This window comes from Loxodonta africana, chromosome 7, assembly GCF_030014295.1.
Source record: "Loxodonta africana isolate mLoxAfr1 chromosome 7, mLoxAfr1.hap2, whole genome shotgun sequence".
Classification (NCBI taxonomy): domain Eukaryota; kingdom Metazoa; phylum Chordata; class Mammalia; order Proboscidea; family Elephantidae; genus Loxodonta; species Loxodonta africana.
In genome coordinates, this window is record NC_087348.1 from 6,789,445 (window position 1) to 6,815,367 (window position 25,923).

Here is a 25,923-nt window from a genome sequence, read left to right on the forward strand (position 1 = left end):
TTCACTGTTTGGGCAGGGCCCTGGATTTTTCTGGATTTAATAACCAGTCTCTGTTGGTCATGTAGGCCACCACTGCATTCAAATCAGCCCTAACCTATTCTTCAGTATTTGACATTAACATAACGTTGTTAAGTTCATGTATCATTACACTTGAGATCTGCACCAAGTCCAAGTCTCTTCTAACCAAACAATGACAGTAAGCTGCTGAATTCAAATAGCCCTGTGGCAGTGCAGTAAAAGTAAATTGGAATTCTTCCCTCATGAAAGCAAACTGAGGCTGGCTCTTTTCCAAGACTGGGATGAGAAAAAGGCATCTGCAAGATCAATCAGTGAGTATCAGTCTCCTTTAGCCTGCTGTATTTTCTGCACCATTGATACCATGTCTGGAACAGCTGAAGACACAGGTGGCAGTACTTTATTTAGGCCTTGATAATCTACTGTCAGCCTCCATGAACCATCTGCCTTTTTCACGGGCCATACAGGACTATTATACAGAGAAGTTGTTGGCATCAACACTCCAGCCTTTACCATGTCTTTAATCAATGCAATAATCTCCTTTTGTCCACTGTTACAAATTAACAACCTGAGCGGGTTTGGGCAATTCTAATGGTTCCCATTTTGCACGTTCAATCAATACCGACTGAAGGGCAGACTTACACAGCTTCAGTTTTACAATATCAGGTAGAGGGAGTGTTCCCCAATTAGACATAATATCCATATCAGTAATACATTCAGGTAAGGGGCATGCAACTACTTTATACAACTTCTCAGTTCTCATCTAAACTTTCACCTTAATCCCATCAGTTGGTGCATCCCCAAATCCCCCCCGCCCCCGGCCAACCTTAGGCCCCTTAAGATTTTATTGACAGGATTTGGGATTACAGTACATTGGGCTACTGTGCCCAGGAGCCCCAAGAAAGTCTTCCCCACCCCCAGACCATTTTACCCACACATGTGCTGCTAGGGGCTGGACCAGAAGACCCTAGCCCCCTTGTCAATACTTATCTTGATCAAGTAGCTGAGCTTGGTTTCAAATGGCCCCAGGGGAACTTCTCGTCATTAAATTCCTCCTGACTGGGGTGAATAGAATGGACTTGTTTAGGCCTCTTTAATGTTGGGGAACCAGCAAGAGTTTCCATTGCTCCACCCAACCTCCTGTAATACTACATTAGAACCTTCGTCTCAACTCAGTCAATGTTCACTCTATTCATTCCATTTCTTAGTAACCATCTAAAAATTTCTGTCCTGCTGGGTTAAGTTCTTTCCCTATTGCCTATTCTAATTTTCCTATGAATCACCTCTTGCTTCTTGCATCTGTAAGACCCACGCAGGAAAGCTGTGCCAACAAATCCGACAAGGCTTCTCAGATTGTGCTTTGTTTCTCAGTAGCAAGGTTACATGGAGGTGCCCATGTAGAAGGGGCTCCCTTGATTACCATATCTGCCATGACCTGTGTCAGGGGGCATAGTCATGGATGGATATCCCGATCACCATAAGGTCATTCCACCACGGCTTGCACATCGGCTTCTTCCTCTGGAGTGTTCCACTGGGCATTTAGAGGGGGAGAGGGGCAGTTTCCCCTCTCAGGGAAAACTAATCTCCCCACAAATTTTATCCAGTCCAACAGGCTGGCCGTCCCCTCTGGGTTAACCTTATATGTAACCGGATCTTGTATTGCTAATTGTGACTGTTCCATAGTGAGTTGTGGGTCCTGCATCAACCCAAACATACTCTTCCATTCTACAGCATTCAAAACTAAAGATACTGCCCCTCAATCACTCTCTCAATCCTCGGGAAGCCAATGGTTCCTCAGGAAAGCCGACGATTCCAATCCTACAAATTGAAGCAACTCTTTATACTACACGCCTGGTTTCAACAGTTCCTGGGTTTATGCCTATTCTCCTCCTGAACTACCTTCTTGGTGACCAACCATTGTAGAGGAAGGAACTTTCTGGTGTTCCAACACATGTTTTCCTTTCTGGGTCGACCCTGAGAATAGTGGTCATAGCTCCAACCAGAACAGATCTGGGCTTCTTTCAGTACCACAATCCACTCCCACATTTTTTTTTCCCTGCCATCACAGCTATTACTGATAACAGAAACCAAGGAATTATCTCTGCTGTCCTTATCATTCCGTATTTCCATATGCATCTAACTAGGCTATTCCTCAGGAGTTAGATCCACCCCTCCTAACTCCCTTGAGAAGCTTCTGCCTTGGGTAACTGACTACAACACAACAGCTGCTTCAATCCATGGGTGTTTTTAATCCCATCCAGAAAACAATGGTTTCTCATTCTCTCGCTTACCCCCTTTTTCCCAAAACCGAATATTCCAGTGAGTCTGGGCGATTGCAGTAAACCCCCCAATTGTGACACCAACTAAATGAATAATTTCTTTCATAAGGATCAACGCAAAGCTGGTTCCTATGAGGCAGAGGTTAAAGATGTCCCCAAATGTCCAACTTCTTCTCCAAGCTGCTGTCCCACTCTGTCATCTTGTCACCTCTAACTTCAACTGCTCCCCCCTTCCCTCAGCACTTTCCCTCCCATCTTTGGGTTCTGTAACTTGCTGCAACGTCTCACAGAACTCACTCATGAATTGTACTTACAGTTAAGTGGTTTATTAGGGAAGTAACAGGGTACAACTCAGGATCGAGATCAACTTGGAAGTAACGGGGAGAACGCAGGACACAGTTCCTCGATCAGGACAGCTTCTTCTTGCCCTTAGCCTCCAGGTCCTGCTGGAAGCCTTCAGCCGCCAGGCCCTGCTAGGGGCCTTCTTGGACAAGCGTTACACCTCTTAGCCCTGCGGGTCAGCAAGCTCCACTGGAGCCATCTTGCTCTGGTCTCCTGGTTCCTGCCATCTTGTGCCACTGTCTCACTGTCTTCCATGTTACAGCTCCCCCCTCTTTCAGTGCCTCCCTGTAAGACTAGCGGGATGGTAAAACTGACCAATCCCCCCCTTAGGGTTCCACGCAAGGGTGCCATGCACCTTACTGACATTAGTAGCAAGCCACCCAATCCCCTGTAGCCTTGGTGGCACAGTGGTTAAAGAGTTCAGCTGCTAACCAAAAACAGTTTGGCTATTATGAATCTACCAGCCACTCCTTGGAAACCCTCTGGGGCAGTTCTGCTCTGTCCTATAGGGTCACTATGAGTCGGAATTGACTTGATGGCAACGAGTTTAGCTTTTTGGTATCTAATCCGCTTGGTGGGCCACAAGCACCCTCTTTGCATAGTCCCACCCAGTCATTTGGTGGGCACTACAAAGACTATGGCTAGAAGGGCCATATTAAGTAATTCATTGCACTGCAGGTGACTCCTAGTGAACACATCACCCTCTCCCAAAGAGGTCTTGGCTAATCCTGGTGGGAATCCGGCAGAGACAGAGACAGAGCCCCTTGCCCAGGAAGACAGGTGCTCTGGAGGTGGGCCGGAGCCCGGCATTTGCTCTGTGGGAACACCAACTTGGGATTTCAACTCAAACACACACATGGCACGAAAGAAAAGCAGTTACGTTTAAAAAAATTAAATTTATAAATATTTTCTCCACTGTACAAAGTTCTCCCAGCCCTGTCCACCCCATCATGTTCACATTTCTTGCATTTAAAATCCCAACTATATTTTTTTCTTAAGTCATAAAATATATATTTTTTCTTTGTTCATATTTAAAAATATTTACAGAGGCGCAGAGAGGCCGGGGCGGCCGGCCGAGGTCAGGACGAGTCCGTGCAGGGGGACGGCGGGGGTGGGAAGAGGTGAAAGTAGCTCCTCTCTGTGGCGGGCGATGGTGGGCAGCTGTCTTCCGCCGACAGGTACTGGCTGTGGGGCGTGGGCGGGGGCGGGTAGGGGTCTGAGTCCGAGTTCAGGTCCAGGTAGTACTTGCTGGCCTTCCAGCGGCTGGCGCTGTAGTCGCTGTCACACACGTCGGTGCTGCAGGGTGTCGTAGGGGGCGCCATGCCGCGGATGATATAAGGCCTGCAGGGGACACAGGAAGGGGTGGGCCCTCGATTCGGGGATGCCCACGGCCATGTCCGCCTCAGCGGGTGAGGTGCCCTGGAGCAGTTAGCAGGTACAAACTCCAGAGCAAGGCGGGTCCGACTAGGGATCCACCCCAGCTGAGCGGCCTGGGCACATCACTTCCCTCTCTAAGCCTCACCATCGTCACCTGTAAAGCAGGTGTGACTGTACCTACCCTGCAGTTAGTACACAGATTGTTCTATGACATGGGTTACCAACCCCACGACACGTCAGCACTCTCCCTTCCGGACCTTGGGTTTCCTATTACCATCTTTCCTGTCCCCTCCTGCCTTCTTGGCCTTGTCCCTGGGCTGGTGTGCCCCTTTAGTCTCGTTTTGTTTTATGGCCCTGTCTAATCTTTGGCTGAAGGGTGAACCTCAGGAGTGACTTCATTACTCAGCTAAAAGGGTGTCCGGGAGCCATCGTCCTGGGGTTCCTCCAGTCTCTGTCAGGCCAGTAAGTCTGGTTGTTCTTTTTTTTCCAAACCCATTTGGTCCCTCCAAGGACCAAGGCCCCAAGAGGTGGTGTCATTTCCAGGGTCCCACAGATCGGGTTTACACCATGCCATCAGAGCCCAAGCCCTTCACCCCTGTGCATCAGTCTCCCACAGCATCCCCCCATGGCATCATTCAAAGTACACAACTCCACGCCGACACCTACCGCCAGCATGTCCCACATCACAAACTACCCTATGAGCTAAGAGAGCCTGCTCAGAACACGCAGCCCGGTGCAGCTTGCTGGGGAGGCAGCCAGGAATGGTCAGGACAGGGCCAGCAGAGCCCAAGCGCACACCCACCAACTCCAGCCCCTGACGCCTTCCCTCGGTTTTCCCATCCATGAAATGGGTCAATCCTCTACCCAAGGGCCCATGGAGGGCTGTGGTGGGGTTCTTACCTGTATGGTCTTGTGGAGGCAGGAATGTTTGAAGAGTAGAACGTGTCCATGTTGTACAAGGAGGGGTCTGTGGCAGGGGACGGTGGTGGGTTCAGGATCTGGAGGGAGCAAAGAAGGGGTCACCCAGTACTCCTCGGGAGCTACCGTCCTCACCCTAGGTTTCCCGCCCCCAGTGTGGTGGCTCCGTGCTGTGCCAGCTGGCTAGCCTGGCACCACACATCCCTGGACCCCTCCTCTGGATGCGGTGGTACTGGGCTAGTGTCTCCTAGCACTGCTGTACCAGGAACACCACATGCGGGTGCCTTGACCAACAGAAATCCACTTTGTCACAGGTCAGGAGGCTAGAAGTCTGAATTCAGGGTGCCAGCTCTCGGGGAAGGCTTTCTCTGTGGTCTCTGGGGGAAGGTGTTTGTCTCTTTGCAGCTTCTGCTCCTGGGTGATCTTCATGTGGCGTGGTATCTCCCCCCATCTCTGCTTGCTAGCTTGCTTGTTTAATCTCTTTTATATCTCAGAAGGGACCGAATTAAACCATACCCTACACTAAAACTGCCTCATTAACGCAACAAAGAAAATCCATTCCCAAATGGGATTTTAGCAGGTATAAACCCATTGATTCCGACTCAGAGTGACTCATAACAGCTAGGGTTGATGAGACCAGAGGCAGCGTGATGGGGTGGGGTGGGCGGCAGCCATCACACCCTGAAGTTCTCTGCAGAAGGGGAGGGAGTGGAGGTGCCTTTGGAATCATGACCCCAGGCCCACATTGGATGGTAGCTCAAGAACTCAGGGGCCGAGTTTCAAAGAGGCACCAGTCCTCCTGTTATGGGTTGAATTGTGTCCTCCAAAAATATGTGTTGTAAATCCTAATCCTTCTACTTGTCTGAAGGAACCCTGGTGGTGCAGTGGTTAACCACTTGGTTTCCAATCAAAAAGTCACCAGTTCGAACCCACCAGCTGCTCTGCAGGAGAAAGATGTGGCAGTCTGCTTCCATAAAGATTACAGCCTTAGAAACCCTGTGGGGCAGTTCTACTTTGTTCTGTAGGGTTGCTGTGAGTCGGAATTGACTCAACAGCACACAACAGCAACATATTTGTAAATGGGATTAAGATTTTCTTTGTTACATTAATGAGGTCATATCAATGTTTGGTATGTCTTCAGCCAATCACTTTTGAGACATGAAAAGAGCAGCTTAGGCACAGAAGCAAGGAAGCACAAACAGCAGATACGAGCCACGTGAAGATCGCCAAGGAGCCGAGGAACAGAAGCCGAAGAGACAAGGACCTTCCCCCAGAGCCGACAGAGACAGAGAGAGTCTTCCCGGAGAGCCAGCGCCCTCAGTTCAGACTTAGCCTCCTAAACTATAAGAAAATAATTTCAGTTTATTAAAGCCACCCACTTGTGGTATGTCTGTTATAGCAGCACTAGGTAACTCAGACACCCCCTCTGTGCCCTGCCCCCAGCAGCAGGACAGCCTGGCTTCCCAAAGTCCCATAAGCTTCCACATGTCTCCCTGCCCCTGGGGCGTAGGAGCCGTGTTTCCTGTAAAATTCACTTCCCCAGTTGGGCGGTGACCCAGCAGCTCTCTGCTTGGGAGCCTGAGATGCCAGGCTATTCCATGGAGGGAAGAAAAAGGAAGCCACATTTGGGCTCAAGTATGACCTCTCACCTTCCGTGGAAGAGGAAAAATGGCCTTATTTCAGCCTTTCAGCCTTGTGAGGAAGGCATTGCTATTTCCATGGTGTAAAGATCAGAGAGGTTAAGTAACTTGGCCAAGGTCACACAGAAGGTGGCCACATGGGATGTGAGCCCAGCCTGTAACTCCAAACCTGGTGCTCTGCCCATTATGCACCATTGTGGTGGAGACCCAGGGGGAATCGACTGAGATGGGCTGGCCCAAGACCACAGGAGAGGCCACAATAGGCCACAGACTCACCAGGGTGGGTCTCCTGGGACCCTGCACACAGTAGACCACACAGGATGGTGAACACCCCAACAAACCCTTGACAGACGACTCACCGTTATTCAGCACAGTCAGGGAACAGAGTGTTAGTTAACAGAGCTTCTGGATAAGAACGTTAGTGTTCAAAAGAATGGCCTTCAAGCTTCTTTTTAAGTAAAGAAACATTAAATATTTCCTAGAAAAGCTCTCTTAACTCTTACGGGCCAATTCCCCATTATTTCAACACCTTGTTAACCATTCTGTATACTGAAATTTCCTTGTTCAAATTACTGGGTGGGCCCTATCTCCTGAATGGACCGACCAACACAGGTCAATTGGGAGTTATCAGCAAAGAAAGCGGGATGCCGACCTCGTACAGTACATCTAATGACATTCTAGGGGGACCAAGGATCTAAACGTAAAACATGAACGCGTAAGAACACTGGGAAAGATAGCATGAAAGGAATTTGTCTTAGTGATCATGATACAGAAGGCCTTTCTGAGCATAACCAAAAAAACCCCTCAGACTCCATGAAGTCACAGACTGATAATTTCACTGTATAAATGGCCAAACACATCATAACCAAATCATAAGATAAAAAACCGGGAAAAAACATTTTCAGCACATACCCCAGGCAATGGACTAATATCCTTAATATATTTATATTTACACCTATACCTGTATCTAGTCCTTGGGTAAGGAAAATGGTAAAGCACTCAACAATGAGCTGAAAGGTTGGTAGTTCAAACCCACTCAGAGGCACTTCAGAAGACAGGCCTGGAGATCTGCTTCTGAAAGGTCACAGCCCTGAAACCCCTACGGAGCACAGTTCTACTCCGCACACGTGGAGTCACCATGAGTCGGAATCAGCTGGGTGGTGTGACTCACAGCAACCCTGTGTACAACAGAACGAAACACTACCCAGTCCTGTGCCATCCTCACAACCGTTGCTATACGGATCATAACATTATGGGTAACATCGTGCAGAATGGAAATTTCAGAACACTTAATTGTGCTCATACGGAGCCTGTACACAGACCAAGAGGTAGTCATTCAAACAGAAGAAGAGGATATTTCATGGTTTAAAAATCAGAAAACGTTTCAGGGTTGTATTTTTTCACCACACCTATTCAATCTATACGCTGAGCAAATAATCTGAGAGGCTGGACTATATGAAGAGGAACTCAGCATCAGGACCGGAGGAAGACTCATTAACAACCTGTGATATAGAAATGACACAACCTTGCTTGCTGAAAGTGAAGAGGACTTAAAGCACTCACTGACGAAGATCAAAGACCACAGCCTTCAGTATAGCTTGCACTTCAACATAAAGAAAACAAAAATCCTCACAACTGGACCAATAAGCAACATCATGATAAATGGAAAAAAGATTGACGTTGTCAAGGATTTCATTTTACTTGGATCCACAATGAACACCCATGGAAGCAGCAGTCAAGAAATCAAAAGATGCATTGCACTGGGCAAACCTGCTGCAAAAGGCCTCTTTAAAGTGTTAAAAACAAAGATGTCACCTTGATGATTAAGGTGCGCCTGACCCAAGCCATGGTATTTTCAATCGTATCATATGCATGTGAAAGCTGGACAACGAATGAGGAAAACAGGAGAGGGATTGCTGCCTGTGAATTGTGGTGTTGGCGAGGAATATTGAATACACCATGGACTGCCAGAAGAACGGACAAATCTGTCTGGGAAGAAGTACAGCCAGGATGCTCCTTAGAAGGACGGATGGCGAGACTTCATCTCATGTGCTTTGGATATGTTATCCGGTGGGATCAGTCTGAGGAGAAAGACATCATGCCTGGTCGAGTGGAGAGAAAGCGAAAAAGAGGAAGACCCTCCACGAGATGGACTAACACAGTGGCTGCAACAGTGGGCTCAAGCACAGAGACTGTGAAGATGGCGCAGGACCGGGCAGTGTTTCATTCTGTTGGACATAGGTTCGCCACGAGTCAGAGCCAACTGACAGCACCTAACAACAACAACAACTAATCCAGTATGATCTCATTTTAACTGATTTCATTTGCAAGGACCTTATTTCCGAATAAAGCCACACGCTGAGGCTGCTAGGGAAATAATCCGAGAAACTGGACTACATGAAGAACGTGCCTATATCTATTCATATTGAGAGAGCTTACAAATCAATAAGAAAAATACCAATAATCCAATTTTTAAAAAGACCTGAGCAGACCCATCTGAAAAAATAAAACTGCGAAGATCTTAAACACACCAAGATGTTCAGGGTTATTTGTCGTAAGAGCAACAGAAATTAAGGTAACGTGATAGCCTTTTCACACCAAATCAGACTAGTAGAGAGAAAGTTGGGTAGGGATGGTGTTAGCCACTGTGGCCTGTGCTAGTGGCAAGGTGGACTGGCCCTCTCTGGGGGGTCACTCGGGCATTCTTCCTGTTATCTTCACACAGGAGGGCAAACCACGGGAGGGACCATCAGCATCGGCCTGGCCACACCACCTCACAAGGGGCGCTACGCAGCCAAACAAGATCTGGGCAGCTGAAGGTGGGACCCCGGCAGCACAAACTTCAGAATGCAGGAAAGCAAGGGCAAGGTGCAGGTCAAGGGTCAGGCAACCGAGCTTCACTGCCTACCGACAGGGTGACCACACCAGCATCCACCACTTGTTCCTGGCCTCTCCTGCTCGGAAACGGGGAGAATGACAGTGCCTCCTTGCAGAGCTGGGTGAGGGCCGCTGCACGGCCCCGGGCCATTAGGACCGGAGGGTCAGGACGCTCAGTACACGCCGGCTCTCGTACATTACTAGTAGCAAAAAGCAAAGCTCAGAGTGGATTCTGCGGAGGCTGCCGTTTGGCTTTAAAAAGCACAGGAGTAAAGCAGGTGATAAATCTGAACAAGGGGAAGGAGTGTATCAAAATTGGTTTCCTGATTGGGATACTTACTGTTGTTGTCGTTAGGTGCTGTTGAGCTGGTTCCGACTCATAGCAACCCTATGTACAACAGAACGAAACACAGGCCGGTCCTGCACAAGCATCACAATCATTGTTATGCTTGAGCCCAATGTTGCAGCCACTGTGTCAATCCACCTCATTGAGGGTCCTCCTCTTTTTCACTGACCCTCTACTTTACCAAGCACGATGTCCTTCTCCAGGGACTGATCCCTCCTGACAACATGTCCAAGGTATGTGAGATGTAGTCTCGCCATCCTTCTTTCTTAAGGAGCATTCTGGTTTTATTTCTTCCAAGACAGGTTTGTTCATTCTTCTGGCAGTCCATGGTATATTCAACGCTCTTCGCCAACACCACAATTCAAAGGCGTCAACTCTTCTTCGGTCTTCCTTATTCATTGTCCAGCTTTCGCATGCATATGAGGTGATAGAAAACACCATGGCTTGGGTCAGGCGCACCTTAGTCTTCAAGGCGATATCTTTGCTCTTCAACACTTTAAAGAGGTCCTTTGCAGCAGATTTGCCCAGTGCAATATGTCTTATTTCTTGACTGCTGCTTCCATGGGTGTTGACTGTGGATCCAAGTAAGATGAAATCCTTGACAACCTCATTCATTTCTCCATTTATTATGATGTTGCTCATTGGTCCAGTTGTGAGGATTTTTGTTTTCTTTACGTTGAGGTGTAATCCACACTGAAGGCTGTGGTCTTTGATCTTCATCAGTAAGTGCTTCCTCTTCACTTTCAGCAAGTAAGGTTGTGTCATCTGCATAACGCAGGTTGTTAATGAGTCTTCCTCCAATCCTGATGCCCCATTTTTCTTTATAGCCCAGTTTCTGGGATTATTTGCTCAACATATAGACTGAATAGGTATGGTAAAAGGATATAACCTTGACGCACACCTTCCTGACTAAACCACGCAGTATCTCCTTGTTGTGTTTCAACAGCTGCCTCTTGATCCACGCACAGATTCCTCAGGAGCACAAGTGTTCTGTAACTCCAGCCTGAGTTCCTGGCAGTTCCCTGTTAATGTACTGGAACAGCTGCTTTTGACTGATCTTGAGCAAAATTTTGCTTGCGTTTGATATTAATGATATTGTTCGATAATTTCCACATTCGGTTGGATCGCCTTTCTTGGGAACAGGCATAAATATGGATTTCTTCCAGTCAGTTGGCCAGGTAGCTGTCTTCCAAGTTTCTTGGCATAGGTGAGTGAGCACCTCCAGTGCTGCATCTATTTGTTGAAACATCTCAATTGGTATTCCGTCAATTCCCGGAGCCTTTTTTTTTTTTTTTTTAATTTATTGTGCTTTAAGTGAAAGTTTACAAATCAAGTCAGTCTCTCATACAAAAAGTTATACACACTTTGGTTTGTACTCCTAGCCGCCTTCCCCCTAATAAGACAGCACACTCTTCCTCTCCACCTTCTATTCCCCATGTCTACTCAACCAGCTCCTGTCCCCCTCTTCCTTGTCATCTCACCTCCAGACAGGAGCTGCCCACATAGTCTCGTGTGTCTACTTGAGCCAAGACGCTCACCCCTCACCAGTATCATTATCTTATGGTCCAGTCCAATCCCTGTCTGAAGAATTGGCCTCAGGCATGGTTCCAGTCTTGGGCTAACAAAGGGTCCGGGACCATGACCTCCAGGGTCCCTCTAGCCTCAGTCAAACCATTAAGTCAGGTCTTTCTATGAGAATTTGAGATCTGTATCCCACTGTTCTCCTGCTCCATCAGGGATTCCCAGAGCCTTGTTTTTAGCCAATGTCTTCAGTGCAGCTTGGACTTCTTCCTTCAGTACTATTAGTTCCTGATCGTACGTTACCTCCTGAAATGGCTGAACATCAACCAATTCTTTTTGATACAGTGACTCTGGGTATTCCTTCCATCTTCTTTTGATGCTTCCTGTGTCATTTAATATTTTCCCTATAAAAGCCAACACCTTTCCTCTTCAAGCTGTCATTCCTGGCATAGTAGACCATATGATTGTCCGATTCGAAATGTTCATTTCAGCTCACTAATGCCTAGGATATCAATGTTTATGCATTCCATTTCATTTTTGACAATTTCCAGTTCTCCTAGATTCATACTTTGTACATTCCCCGTTCTAATTATCAATGGAGGTTTGCAGCTGTTTCTTCTCATTTTGAGTTGTGCCGCATCAGCAAATGACGGTCCCCAAAGCTTGACTCCATCCACGTCATTAAGGTCGACTCTACTTTGAGGAGGCAGCTCTTCCTCAGTCGTCTTTTGAGTGCCTTCCAACCTGGGGGGCTCACCTTCCAGCACTATATCAGACAATGTTCCGCTGCTATTACTGGCTAATGCTTTTCAGAAGCAGACTGCCAGGTCCTTCTTCCTAGTCTGTCTTAGTCTGGAAGCTCAGCTGAAACCTGTCCTCCATGGGTGACCCTGCTGGTTATCTGAATACCGGTGGCATAGTTTCCAGCATCACAGCAACACACAAGCTCCCAGAATACGCCCAACTGACAGCCGCATGATTGGGATAGTATACCAAACTAATCCATGATGTTACCACTGGAGGAGACATCCCTGGGTGGTGCCAACAGTGAACCAAAAGCTTGGAGGTTCCATTCCACCCAGAAGCACCTCGGAAGAGAGGTCTGGTGATCTCCTTCTGAAAAATCAGCCATTGAAAGCCCTATGGAGCGCAGTTGTACTCTGATACACATGCAATGGCCATAAGTTGGAGTCGACTTTGTGGCAACTGATGGTTTATCATTTGGGGAAAGGAGGTGAAGGGGATATGAGTCTCTATTTTCTAACATCTGAAGGTGAATCCACAATGATCTCAAAATAAAAAATTAAACAATTACTCTTTGCTGGAGAAAAAAAGGTATACGCCCTTGCACACTTGCAGGTGTCCAGGTGACCACAGGAAGGGCACAGGAGAAACTCGCTCTAGGGCATCCTTCCGGGGGGGACCTGCTGGTCCCGAGGACCACAGCATGCCTTCCATTGTTCACTCTTCTGTACCACTAACCACAGTGTTGTTGTGAGTTGCCATCCAGTTGATTCCAACTCATGGCAGCCCCCTGTGTGCAGAGCGGAACTGCGCCATAAGGTTGTCAAGGCTGACCTTCCGGAAGCAGATCGCTAGGCCTGTCTTCTTAGGCACCTCTGGGTGGGTTCGAATCGCCAGCCCTTCATCTAGTCGTCAAACACTTAACCTTTTGCACCACCAGAAACGAGAGATGACACCGACACAGCCAGTATTTCTAAAACTTGATGAATTATTTTGCATCCGTAATATGTGTTAAGGAGCCCTGGTGATGCAACAGTTAAGCGCTCAACTGCTAACCAAAAGTTCGGTGGTTTGAACGCACCAGTGGCTCTGTGAGAAAAAGGCCTGGCTATCTGCTCTTGTAAAGATTACGGCCTAGAAAACCCTATGGGGCAGTTCTACTCTGTCACACGGGGTCATTATGAGTCAAAACCTAGTTGACGGCACCCAACAACATGAGTTTATTTAAAAAGTTGAACACGTATTACTGATGCAAAATAACTGGTCGATTTTAAAAAGCTGGCTGGGGCAGTGTCATCTTGTGTTCCCTGACAGGACTCCCTAGCCCCCAGCAGCGCCCGGGAGAGAGGCGCCCTCTGCAGCTGCTGGGGAAGGAGAAGAATCCAAACTCCTGGGCACCTGGGCACGTGCACTTGGGCAAAGGGTCAGCTTGGTCTCATATGGGTTTCTGGTGTTTCTAGCTGGTTCCATGGGGAATCTGAGAGTCAGGAGACAGCTGGAGCAGCAGGGAGGAAGAGAAGAATGAAGACTGGCAGCACGTATTCTAACCCCAGGCTCTCGTTCCTCACTAGCTTGGCTCCTAAGCACAGCTAAGCCTGATTGGCCCCTGCAGCCCCCAGAGCCTCAGTTCCTGTATTGTGACCAGAGATGACTAACACCCTCTGCCTTCCCAGCCCTCCCCGAGCCTGCCAGCAAGATAAGGAGGGAGTAACATCCCTGGTACAGGGGCACTCAGAGGGCGGGAAGAGCACCTGGACAGATCCTCTGTTTGCAGCCCCTGGTATGGTGGGGTTTGCTGGACAGAGCTCTGAGAAAGTCCTGGAGAGACCCGGCAGAAACTGCTGGAGACCCTGGAGAAAGTGCTGGAGAGGCCCCGCAGAAGGTACTACAGACCCCAGAGAAAGTGGTGGAGACCCCGGAGAGAGTAGTGCAAAGTCTGGAGAAAGTGCTGTAGACCCCAGAGACAGTGCTGGAGACCTGGGAAAGAGTGCTGGAGAGAGCCTGGAGAAAGTGCTGGAAAGGCCCCGGAGACAGTGCGGGACACCCCAGAGAAAGTGCTGGAGAGACCCCAGAGAAAGTGCTGGAGAGACCCCGGAGAAAGACCTCAGAGAAAGCTTGAGGAGCCACCCTCACCACGCAAGAGCCTGAGGCACAGGAAAGCAGGCGCTGAAGGGTTAGAAAGGACACGATGGACAAAGTCAGAGCCTCTCTTTACATCCACACAGATCCACGACCATCTGTGTGTCAAGCTCACCCTGGTCAGCTGGGGGCTCTGGTCTTGGGAACGAGGTGCTCTCCAGCCAGCCTCAGTAAGAGGTTCCCCTGTGGGAACATGGGGGCTGGGACCCAGGAGGGCTTTAGGGCCTCGCCCTTTTCACAGTTGTTTCCCGGAGGGACATGGCTTGGCTAGAGCTAACCCATCACCCCTGGGGCTGCCAAAACCTCCAGCAGCATCTCCACCACAGAAAGCATCCCTTATTGGTCCGTCCTTTGGAAAACAATCTATTTTCTGGGAACCAGCAAGGCCTTGGATGGTGTTATAGATTTAACTGTGTCCTCCAAAAAGGTATGAAGCCCAAACCCCTGGCACCTGGGAATGTGCCCTTGTTGGGAAATAGGGTCTTTGAAGATGTTCTCAGCTGACATGAGGTCACACTGGAACAGGGTGGGTATTGACTCAATAACTGGTGTCCTTGTAAAAGAGGACAGACACAGAAGGACAATGGACACAGAAGGGAGTGATGCTGACACAAGCCTAGAAACACTGGGGCCACCAGAGGCTGACAGAGACAAAAAAGGGTCTTCCCCCAGAGCCTTCAGAGCTAGCACGGCCCCACCGACACCCTGATTTTGGACTTCAGCTTTCAGAACTGTGAGACGATACGTTTCTGCCATTTTCAGCTCCCCTACTTTGTGGTACTTTGTTAGGGTGCCCCCAGGAAGCTCACACAGGGTGGGAAATGGGGAGTTCTTGGTGGGAACGTGGCAGGGAGCTTGCCTGGCACATTCTGAGCAGCTGTGCCCAGCAGCCCTGCATGCACGAGGCAGCCCACAAGGGGGACCGCAGGGCAAGTGCAGCCAGGACACAGGCCAGCAGGAGGAAGGCGGGAGCAGCCCAGACAGAGCCCTGGAGGGGGTTAGCGTGAGACTCCATCCCTGGGTGGCCCAGTGGGGCCTCCAGACTGCCCCCCGTGGCCAAGCACTTCTCCCTTCTAAACAGAAAAAAATAAAGGGTTGGGGGTGGGGTGAGCACACCCATCGTTCTCCAAGGGGGTTGAAGAGTTGACAGTTTCAGCAACCCTGAGGTCACAGAAGCCCCTGGCCAGCCAGTTCTGGTGGCAGGGTGTCGGCAGGCCCCCGGCAGCACTCACCGGTGGGTAGAGCGTGGCCTTGGTGCTGGACGAGCTGCTGGACGAGGCCCCGGTGACATGGTTCCGGTCGTAGAGGGGCACCCCGCCCCGGCCCCCCATCAGGCTCACCGAGTTCATCATGGACTTGCTGCATGAGATGCCTGGTGAGGGGAGGGCCACGGTGAGTCAGGGGGCTGGGCCGCCCTAGAACACGGCACAGTGTCCTAGCTCCTGCTGCCCATCGGGAGCCGGGGCTGGGCGGGAGAGCCACCAACTGGAACTGCACTCAGGACAAAGCTGTGAGCTACATGAGTGGGTCGTTTTGGCTCTCCAGAGTCCAGCTGTTCATTTCTAGGGGACATGAGGATTTGATGACAGCTCAGGACATGAGAAGATCAAAGGTCAAGTCCAGACTTTCTCCCACACCTCCAGTGCCAAAGGACAAGCGGTGGCTGCGCAGGCTTCTGCTGAGAAGGGTTCTGATGCCAGATGTGCAGGCTCGGCAGGAAAGCCCGAGTGCCGTGATTGATTAGTGATGTCTGCCATGCGCACAGAAAGGAGGCACGGAAGCAGCATTCTTGATCCACCGACCAGCTCTCCTGCCCAGACCCCCCCACCCATTCTGTCCACGGCCCCTGCCCATCTTGGTGCCTCACCTGTGAAGGGACCGTGCTGAGCACCGCCTGGGGCTATGAAGTTGAGGGGCACGTGGGGGGTCCCGCTGACATATTCGTGTGGGAAGGGCCCGTTGGCCCCCGCATAGCGCTGGCACACCACACGCTGGCATACGAAATAGACGCCACCCATGACGAAGAGCGAGAGAATGATACCAATGACTGGTCCGATGGCACTGCTGTGGGTCAGGGTGTCATCCGCAGGTGGCTTGGTGATTTCTGCCAAGGATGATGGAGAGATGTCAAAGGAAAGGGCCCTCCTGGGGGCTGAGGGAGACTGCGTATGCCTTGAAGGGGCTGCTTCTGCCCAGGCCCCAATGCCCACTGATGGAGGGAGGGAGAAGAGAGGGGGGCTGGGCTGGGTTAGGGGCTGTACTAACCCCACTACCACCAACCTGCTGCTCCCCCACTGCCTGGCTCACCCCACCTACTTCCCGGTGGCCTTTAACTCGTATCTCCCCCAAAGCAGCCTAACAACTGAGCCTCCTCTGTTCAGGGGCTGCTGGTGGGACAAGTGTGTGTGCTGGGCTCTCCCATCATGGCCTGCCAGAGCCCGCCTATCTTCTACCTAAAAGGGTTGGGCGGGCAGTTTATTGGGATGAGCCCCAGGCCACAGGAATGGGTAGGTGCTGGGGTCTCCGAGCCCGTCCAGCAATGGATACCGCCTGTGTGAGGGGCTGGGTGGGATGGCGGGTGCACCCAGGGACCAGGAGGGCTTGCCGAGCTCCCACCCCACCTGCCACAGAGGGTCAGGACTCCTGGCCGGCCCAAATAGGGGACACCAAGCAAGGAACAGAGCGTGACCTGTGTCCCTTCCTGCTGGTTGAAAACCCAAAGGAGGAAACTCATCAGCCCTGGGGACAGGCCTGTCAGCTCAGATGACAGACCCAGCTATCAACGAGTATTACCCCCTGAACCAGAGGGTCCCAAGGACAGACACTGTCAGATTGGAGACCTGCCCACAGAGGGATGGACTCAGACCACTTCTTCACTGCCAGTTGGCACCAGCCACACTCTTATGCTAGTCCTGTAGGTAACTGACCCAGGGGGACACGAGGGTGCAAAGGGCTCAGGAGCCCCTGGAGGACGCCCTTCTCTCCACCCCCTGAAGCTGTCTCTCCTGTGGTCAGTGCTGTCAGCCAAGTCCCTCTGTAGTAAGAGTAATCATGTCCCCAGACAGGTCAACACATTCCTACTTCCTATCTAGGACTCTGGATCCCTTCCTGTCTGAATCTAAGAGCCACTGCCTCTAAGAAGCCTTCCCTGACTGCCCTGGCCTCCTCATCCTCTGGGCCCGCAGCCCTGACCATACAGGCTGTGGAGGGGCAGGTGGCATACATGGCTGTGGCCTGTGTCTGTGTCGTCTCTGTGTGTGTACCTGTGTGTCTGCACGTGTGTGTGTCTTTATGTCTGTGTATTTGTCCATGTGTCTGTGTGTATCTCTTTATATCTATGTGTGTGTGCACGTGTCTGTCTACACGTTTCTTTATATACGTGTCTATGTGTCTGTGTATGCATCTGCGTGTTTGTACGTTTGTCTGTGTGTCTATGTGTATCTGTGCCAGTGTGTCTCTGTATACTTGTATGCCTGTTTGTATCTTTGTGTGTGTCTTAGTGTCTCTATATCTGTACACCTGCGTGTCTACATGAGTCTGTACACATCTGTATATATTCCGTGTGTGTCTCTGCGTGTCCGTGTATTCCTACGCGTCTGCACGCATGTGTCTGTGTGTCTACACATGCGTTTGTGTGTGTCTGCATGTGTGTGAACACAGCTCCTCCCCAGCCAACTGCAGAGCCAGGGGCAGGAGCACTGGCCTCTCAGGGTGTGTCCTGCTGTCACACTGATGCTGCAGGCAAGCTCTGCGGGCAGAGCAGGACGCTCAGCAGTCAGGCCCTGGCCAGCACAGGGGCCCTGCCTCTGCGTCTCTGTCCCATGAGCCCGTGCCCCCAGCCAGGAAAGACCCAGGCTCGGCCTCCCCCCGACCCCCAGGCTCCCCTTCTCCACCTGCCCTCCCAGCTCAGCCCCCTGAAGGCCTCCCTGCCTCCTCTGCCCCCACCCCACCTGCCCCTCTCAGAGGGCAGCCCCACCCTCCCAGGAGGACCGGCACAGGGCAGCCCCTCTGCCCACTCACCACACATGAGCTCGTCTGAGCCGTCCATGCAGTCGGGGAAGGAGTCGCACTGTTGCTTGATGAGCACGCACTGGCCGCTGGCGCACCGGAACTGGCTGGGCAGGCAGATGGCTGCAAGAGGCCACATGCTCAGAGGGGCTGGGGGACACCCAGCCATGAGGCAGCCAGGGCTCCTGGCCCACCCACTGAGACAGGCAAACAAACGGGTTCTTCCAGGTGCAGGTGGTGTGGTCCCAGCTAGCACGCTCCCCTCATGCAGGGCTAGTCTAGGGCTGGCAAGGAAGGGGCCTCGGCACCTCCTTCCCCCAAGAGGGATTTGCCGGGCACTGACCACTGACCACCGAGCACAAGGAGACACAGGCCAACACAGCCCTGCCCGCAAGACTCCCTTGGAGTTGGGGGGGGAACTGAGCTGAGCACGTGGTGAGGTGCCCCGTCTCCCCAGAAGGTGGGGGCAGGGACAACCCAGCAGAGGGTCAGCAACAGGAAGAACTCAAGGGGAGGGCAGGGGCAGCCCCTGGCAGTGACCAACAGGACACATGGCTTTGGGAGAAGGAGAGAAGGCTGTGTTTTCAGACAGCAGCTGCTACCTCCAGTCCCTTCTCCCTGCTTCCCTGCTCTCTAAACTCCTACCTGCCCCACCCCTCCAGGCGCCCCGGGCCCCTCCAGGTGCCCTGCTCCCCCAGGCGCCCCCCCCCCGGCGCCCCAGCCCCTGGAATGGTGACAAAGGAACTCTGTCCTCCTGATGGGTCAGTTGGTTTGTGCCAACGGAGCAGGGGAGGAGGCTTCTGACCTAGAGCGAAGTCTGGCATTTCACACCAGGAGACACACTTAGAGGGGAGGAAAGGCGGGTAGTTCCTAACCCAAAAGCAAACCAGCTGCTGTAGAGTTGATTCTGACTCGTGGCGTCTCCATGTCTGCTGAGTAGAACTGCCCCATAGGGTTTTCAAGGCTGTGACCTTTGGTAAGCAGATGGCCAGGCCTGGCTTCCGAGGCCTGGGTAGGTTCGAGCCACCAACCTTTCAGTTAGTAGAGGAGCACTTAACCATTTGCACCACCCAGGGTCAGAGACAGCAGTCCTCAGAAACTGGGCAGACACTGCCGGTACGCTCTGCACCTCTCCTGGGTGTACAGCAGGGGGCAGCAGACCGCCTCTATAAAGGCCAGTTTAGGCTTTGGGGACCATGTGATCACTCCTGCAATTACTAAAAGCTATGATTTTAACACAAAAGCAGCCACAAACAATATGTAAAGGATGAGTGTGGTAGTGTCCCAATAAAACTTTATATACAAAAGTAGGCAGTGGGCCAGATTTGGCCTGTGGGCCGCAGTTCGCAGACCCCTGGTCTATAAAAATAAAAATAGCCTCCATCAAATCCTCAAAGGGCTGGTGTGCTGGAAACACTTAACAACTGCAGCTTCATAGAAGCATTTGGGGAAATGACACCCCAGGCCCTCCTCTTCTCTACACTGGCCGCTCATCATGAATGGGGCTGGCGGACAGTGACCAGACGGCATCTAAGAAGAAGCTGGGCCCGCAGTTAATCAAGAACAGGACCTAGTAAGAGGGACCATATCCACAGCTCAGTGGCAGTCATGGGGCCGCAGTGCTGATAGCACGTGGCAGAAACCAACCAAGCAGGCCACTGATAAAAGGAAACTCAGGAGTGGGCACAGAATTTACAGGTTTCACTGTCCAAGCCTAGAGGAAAATCCTATCAGTCAGAGTGGGGCCACTGTCCAAGCCTAGAGGAAAATCCTATCAGTCAGAGTGGGGCCAGGATCCCCAAACAAATCTCTACGTAACTGACATTCTGGGTTCAGTGGGCTGCTAGAAACCACCCAGAGGTAAGTGTTACCTGCCTTGGGTTTCTGTACGATTCTTGACCTGTATAATTCTCACGTTTGCCTTCAAACCAAACTGCCTGGCAGCAGGGGGTCTGGTTGCTCTTTGGGCCTAAAAATAACTTCTTTGCCTCTCAACTTAATGAGGACTTGGTGGTTTCCGTTTGGGTAAAGGTTTTATAGGAGTGCTGGTCATGCAACGGTTAAGGACTTGGCTGCTAACCAAAAAGGCTGGCGGTTCAAAGTTACCCAGCCACTCCATGGGAGAAAAGACCTGGTGACCTGCTCCTGTGAGGATTACAGCCTAGGAAACCCTATGAGGCAGTTTCCACTCCGTCACATGGGGTCATCAGGAGCTGGAATTGGTTCGATGGCACACAACAACAACAAAGGTTTTACAGAGACCCTACTTGTGTCTGGCCAGCTGGACCCTGAGCTCTGCAGCCTGGAGCAGGGACAGGCAATCACCTGAGCGGGGCTCACCATCACAGTCAGCTTCATCCGAGCGGTCCTGGCAGTCGGCCTCGCCATCGCAGCGCAGGCGCAGGTCCACGCACTGGCCACGCTCGCACGGGAACTGGGCGGCTGAGCACACGGGGCAGCCGTCCTCGTCGCTCTGGTCGTCGCACTCAGGGAAGCCGTCACAGCGCCAGGCCGCAGGGATGCAGTCGATCTCACCCGTGGCGCATGCAAACTGGTCAGGGGAGCACGTGGGGGGCTCTGGGAAGGGACAGAGAGCAGCATCACCCCCGCCCACCTGGCCAGGGGAAACCCAGTGATAGAAGCACATGCAAGCTGGTGCCTCTGGGTGCCCCACTGCCGGGTGCCTCCTGGTCACTGCCCTGCCTCCAGCTTAGTAAGGTGATGAAGGCAGGGAACGAATAAATGCGTTCCAAAAGCAGGCATGAGTGTTTTTTGTTTGTTTGTTTTAAACCACTAGAGGGAGAAGGGAGCTAACTGGGAAGCTGAGCTCTTTCAGCAGCAGGCATGACACCAAGGAGAAAAGCTGGCAACTCGGCCCTGCCTGCTGAGAAGCTGGCTGGCCCCTCCTCTTTGTCTCAGTCTCCATATGTCCACGAGGGCACGGGACAAGGGGACCCAGCTCTGTTCCTCCTGGTTGGGCTGGGCTGTCAGGCCAGCACATACAACCGTCCACTGTGTGCATGTGAGCTTCCACTGCACCCCATGGTGAATGGGGAGTCAGCAGAAGGTTGGCACCCACTATGTGTTTGTGGTGGCTGGAGTAGGGGGGCCAGGACTCAGTCACAACACCCTGCGGCTAGAGGGCAAGGGGCAGTGGGGCAGGGTGGGTTCAGAAAGACCCAGGAAATAATGGGGCGGGGGGGAGAAATCTAGAAAGAAATTAAAAACTATTTTGAATAAATGAAAATTTGCAGGGTACAGCAAAAGCAGTCCTTAGAGGAAAATTCATAACACTCAATGTGCATACTAAGAAAGAAAGGAGGGCAATGGAAGAGACCATCTGCTTTGGAGAGCTGATGCCACAGGGGCTGTGGTTTTAAAAAGATGCCAGGCAGTGACCTGGCAGGCAGAGAACCAGTTCCCTGTCCATCGTCCCAACAGAAAGAGCAGAGGTCACACCTACCACCACAGGTAAGGAGGTTCTGCAGGAGCACCAGGTGGACAGGGCACGAGCAACGCGGTGTGCCGTCGCCCTTGGCGATGCAGATGTGAGAGCAGCCGCCATTGTCCCGGGCACACGGGTGGGCCACTGTGGAGAGACAATAAGGGAGGGGGCTAGGCTCTGGCTCCCACTGCAGGACAGCGGTCTGGGGGTGAAGGGTGTGAGGGCCAGATGAGAACTCATAAGAACTGGCACTCCCTGTGTGCCAGGCACCTTTGAAAGATCCTGCCACTTGATTCTCACAGCAGCCTACAGGGGCTGTCCCTATTAACATCCCCATGTTACAGATGGAGGATGCAAACAGTTAAGGAACTTGCCCAATTTCACATATGAGCTTGTCTGTGCCAGCTGCCATCGTCCCGCACGCACCACCCTCCACTGGCCACCTGAACACTCTACCACTCACGGTGTAGTGAGCTGGAATGTGACTCCCACATCCTAACCCCAAAACCTGTGAGGCTGACCTTATTCACAAAAAAAGGTCTCTGCAGATACAATGAGGTGAAGCATCTTGGGCTGCGATCACCCTGTACCTGCGTGGGCCCTAAAGCCAATGACAAGTGTCCTTCTAAGAGACAGAAAAGACAGACCCACAAGTGGTCCACACGTGCACAGTGGGCGATTGTACATGCTGGCCCGACAGCCCGTCCCAACCAGGAGGGACAGATCTGGGTCCCCTTGTCCAGTGCCCTTGTGTGAAGATGGAGGCAGATACTAAAGTGAGGCAGCCACAGGCCGAGGGACGCCTGAAGCCACCAGAAGCTGGAAGAGGCGTGGAAGGACAGAGCCTGTGGAGGGGAGCACAGCCCTGCCGATACCTTGATTTCAGACTTCTGGCCTCTAGAACTGTGAGACAATGAATTCCTGTTGTTTGAAGCTAGCCAGCTTGTGGTCATTTGTTATAGCGGCCCCAGGAAACGCATACGTGTGGGAATTAATGCAAGGCACCGAGGCCCTGAGGAGTCCGATTGTTCAATCAATTAAATGTGGCACCAACACCTATGTGACCAGGACAGGCCAGCAGTGGGGAAGGCAGGCTGACACACCCTCAGGTGAGAAGAAATGATATAAACACTCTGCCCCTGCCCCCAAAGGAAAATAACAGTGTCCCTGCTCAACTGTAAGGATTAGGTGTTTCTAAAAATGGCAGAAGTCGTGGTTTATAGGCGAGTCAGGAAATGTTTTCTGTAAAGGGCAAGAAAGTAACTTTGCCTTTGTGGGCCATCCCATCTCACGGCTACTCTACTCTGCCAGTTGTAGCCCAAAAGCAGCTGTACACAGGGCATAAACACATGAGCATGCCTGTGTTCTAATAAAACTTTATTTACACAACAGACACAGTCTGGATGCCGATGCCTGGTTTAGTGGCTAGCTATTAGACCTTATGGGAAAGCTGGCTGGGGTCCACGTCTCAAGCAAGCATGGGAACGTTCATCTAGGTATTTCCTGCTTTTGCTAAAAACAAGGAGATTCTCTGTGTCACCCTAAACATTAGCACTCCTGGGACATCCCCAGTGTCCAGCCCCATCCCTGCTCTGAATATTTTCCTGGCACTCCTGTCCCTTCAGCTCCAAGGAGCTGCTGCTCTGAGGCCTGGGCTCCTGCCGACAGCAGCAGGCTCGGGCAATGATAAGTTCGACATCCACCATCTGATCATTTGCCAGAAACCTGAAGGCCATGACATGCAAGAGTCTGGACCTTTGCTAAGGATGGTGTCGGAGCCAGGAAAACATGGACATCCTAACCTGTGTCAATAGATTATCCAGAAGCTATTTAGCCAGCAGCTTCACTTATCCAGGGCAGTAAGAGACAGAGACAAAGACAGATGGAAAGAGGGACAGGGAGCACGCAGAGGGCCCAGCTGGGGAGGCCCCTCTCCCAGGCTGAGAAGCTGTGGACAGCAGAGACCCTGCATGCCCCTGGCCCAGACACCCCATCTCCTGGCCAATCCCCAGCTCCGTGACTGTGACAAGGCATTGCACCTGCGACTGCTACCTGACACAGCAAAAGGGATCTGCGGGTGTGATTAAGGCCAGCTGACTCTGAGCTCATCACAGAAGAGATGAGGCTGGGGTAGGCCTCATCTAATCACAGGCGCCCTCTACAGCAGAGGGCTCTCTCCAGCTGAGGCTGAGGTCAGAAGACAATGTGGGAGGGGCTTCCCCCAAGGGAGGTGCCCACTGGAGAGAGGCTGGGTACTGGGGCGAGGACCTAAGAGTGACCTAGAAGCTGACAGTGGCACTGGCCTCAGTCCTACGATGGCCCACAACCTGAGTGAGCGTGGGCCCTGTGGGTCACCACCTTGACTTGGCCACATGAGTCCCTGGGCGAGCCCCGACCCCCAGAACCGTGAGGTGAGAAGAGGGTAGGCTCCCAGGCGCCCAGTTTGCAGCCATTTGTTAGTCAGCAACAGAAACTGGGCACGGAGGCCTTTGGGGACATCTGGACATCTCGCTGAACCCCAAAGGAGCAACGTTCAGTGCTGCGGATGCAATCACACCCCCACTGAACCCACCTCCTACTTGAGGTCAGATGGGCCATGCACTGCCTAGACCTGCCTGTCTTCCTGCAGGTACAGGCTTGGGCCGGGTCAGGGCTAGGGCTGGGTCTCTGCTCTGGGCAAAGGCCCACTCTCCTGGGCCCAGGCATCCATGGACCTGCAGGCGCCACACCTGACACACTCCACCTGCTCCCTACCCCATCCCCCGACACAGCCGGCCCTCACCACCCCCCCCACTTGTCCTCCTTGCATCAGCTGCCCCCCCCAACCTGGCACCTACACACACCCCCTGCCTGCCCCCCCGTACATGCCCCCTGCCTGCCACCCCCCTCCGTACATGTCCCCTACCGGCACCACCCTTCATGGCCCGCCCCCTCATCCCACACACCCCTCACTGCTGGTGCCCCCCTGCACAGCAAGCACCCCACACTCCATCTACCCCCCCAGCACACACCCTCCACCTGCCCCCTGCCCCACACATCCCACCCACCCCCCCCAACGTACAGAACTCCTCCGTGCTGACTTCCTCCACGGCATGGATGCCGGTGAGGTGGGCAATCCGGCCCTGTACGCGTGTCCGCTGGTACCCGGTGGTCTTCTCCACGCGCTCGATCATTTGCTGCTGGCGGTCAGCCCAGTAGAGATGGCTGCCAAGCACGGCCAGGCCCACGGGCTGCACAATGTTGGCGTCCTCCAGGGTCAGGCGGTTGGCCCCTGCAGGGACAAGGGCCCACGTTGATGGTGGCTGACCACCAGAGCTCAGCCACTGGGGCTGCCAGGGAGGCTGGGGCTGCCAGGGTCTGGGTGGGGTGAGTGCTGGGTACGGATTCTCCAGAAGCAGGCAGATCTAAGGACAAGCCATAGGGCACCTTGCCTGGACCAGCCTGGCAGTGAGGCTGGTGTGGGGATTACGGCTAACATCCAGCCTCAGACCTGGTCACTGTGCCTCCCTTCCCTGTGGTATGGAGGAGAAACCATGGGGTCTATGCGCTCCTCCAGGTATCAGGCTTCTCTCCTGGGAAGGCCTCCCCAGCCCAGAGGCCTCCCCAGCAGAGTGGCTCCCAGCATGGGCACTGGAGGCAGAGGCTGGAGTGGGAGTTCTACTCTGCTCCCTGTGCTGTGTGACCCTGGGTACCTCGCTCACCCCCTCTGAGCCTCATCTGTGCTTCTGCCACGTGGGGCTCATTCAAGGTCCCAGGAACCCACTGGGTGAGGATCGTGTGCAGTGTACATAAAGCCCACAGCACAGCGCCCAGGGGTCCAGGGTTGCAGCAGGCCTTCGCAATGAGATGGCTGCACGGTCACTGAAAAGGCAGGCCGGGGCATTTCTGGGAAGGTGAGGCCTATGGGCAGCTGACAGACCCGATTCTGGCAGAGGACTCCTGGGGCGGCCTAGGCCCACACCTGACAGGTCGCAGCTCTCAATGCGCTTCAGGTCTGCATCCACCCAAAAGAGCTTGCCCAGCCTGTTGTCCACCACGAGGGCCACGGGGCGGATGAGGCCAGTGGTGAAGAGGACTTCGCGCTCCGTGCCATCCAGAGCAGCACGCTCAATCTTGGCCGTGCGGTCCTGCATGTTGGTGAAGTACAGGTACCTGCGGCCAGGAGGGGAGCGAGGGTGAGCTTCCGCCATATCACTCTCCCACACCCGGCCAGGACCGAGCCTCTGGAAGCTCAAGACTGTTCCCTGGCCCTGTGGCTTTGGGAACTTACTT

At 52.5% G+C, this 25,923-nt stretch overlaps 1 protein-coding gene across 1 annotated transcript in view; it reads right to left on the reverse strand.

Annotated features, from left to right (window-relative positions):
- Nucleotides 1-3,512: 3,512 nt before the first annotated feature.
- LRP5 (LDL receptor related protein 5) overlaps nucleotides 3,513-25,923 on the reverse strand; it is a 90,612-nt gene continuing 68,201 nt past the window's right edge. Inside the window, exons 14-22 of the mRNA XM_064287647.1 lie at nucleotides 25,613-25,803; nucleotides 24,713-24,922; nucleotides 21,670-21,795; nucleotides 20,547-20,783; nucleotides 18,219-18,329; nucleotides 16,066-16,302; nucleotides 15,431-15,570; nucleotides 4,914-5,011; nucleotides 3,513-3,977 (exon numbers count right to left, since the gene is read on the reverse strand). Coding sequence (XP_064143717.1) covers nucleotides 3,716-3,977; nucleotides 4,914-5,011; nucleotides 15,431-15,570; nucleotides 16,066-16,302; nucleotides 18,219-18,329; nucleotides 20,547-20,783; nucleotides 21,670-21,795; nucleotides 24,713-24,922; nucleotides 25,613-25,803 — 1,612 coding nt within the window. The 3' untranslated portion in view covers nucleotides 3,513-3,715. The remainder of the gene's footprint in view (nucleotides 3,978-4,913; nucleotides 5,012-15,430; nucleotides 15,571-16,065; nucleotides 16,303-18,218; nucleotides 18,330-20,546; nucleotides 20,784-21,669; nucleotides 21,796-24,712; nucleotides 24,923-25,612; nucleotides 25,804-25,923) is intronic.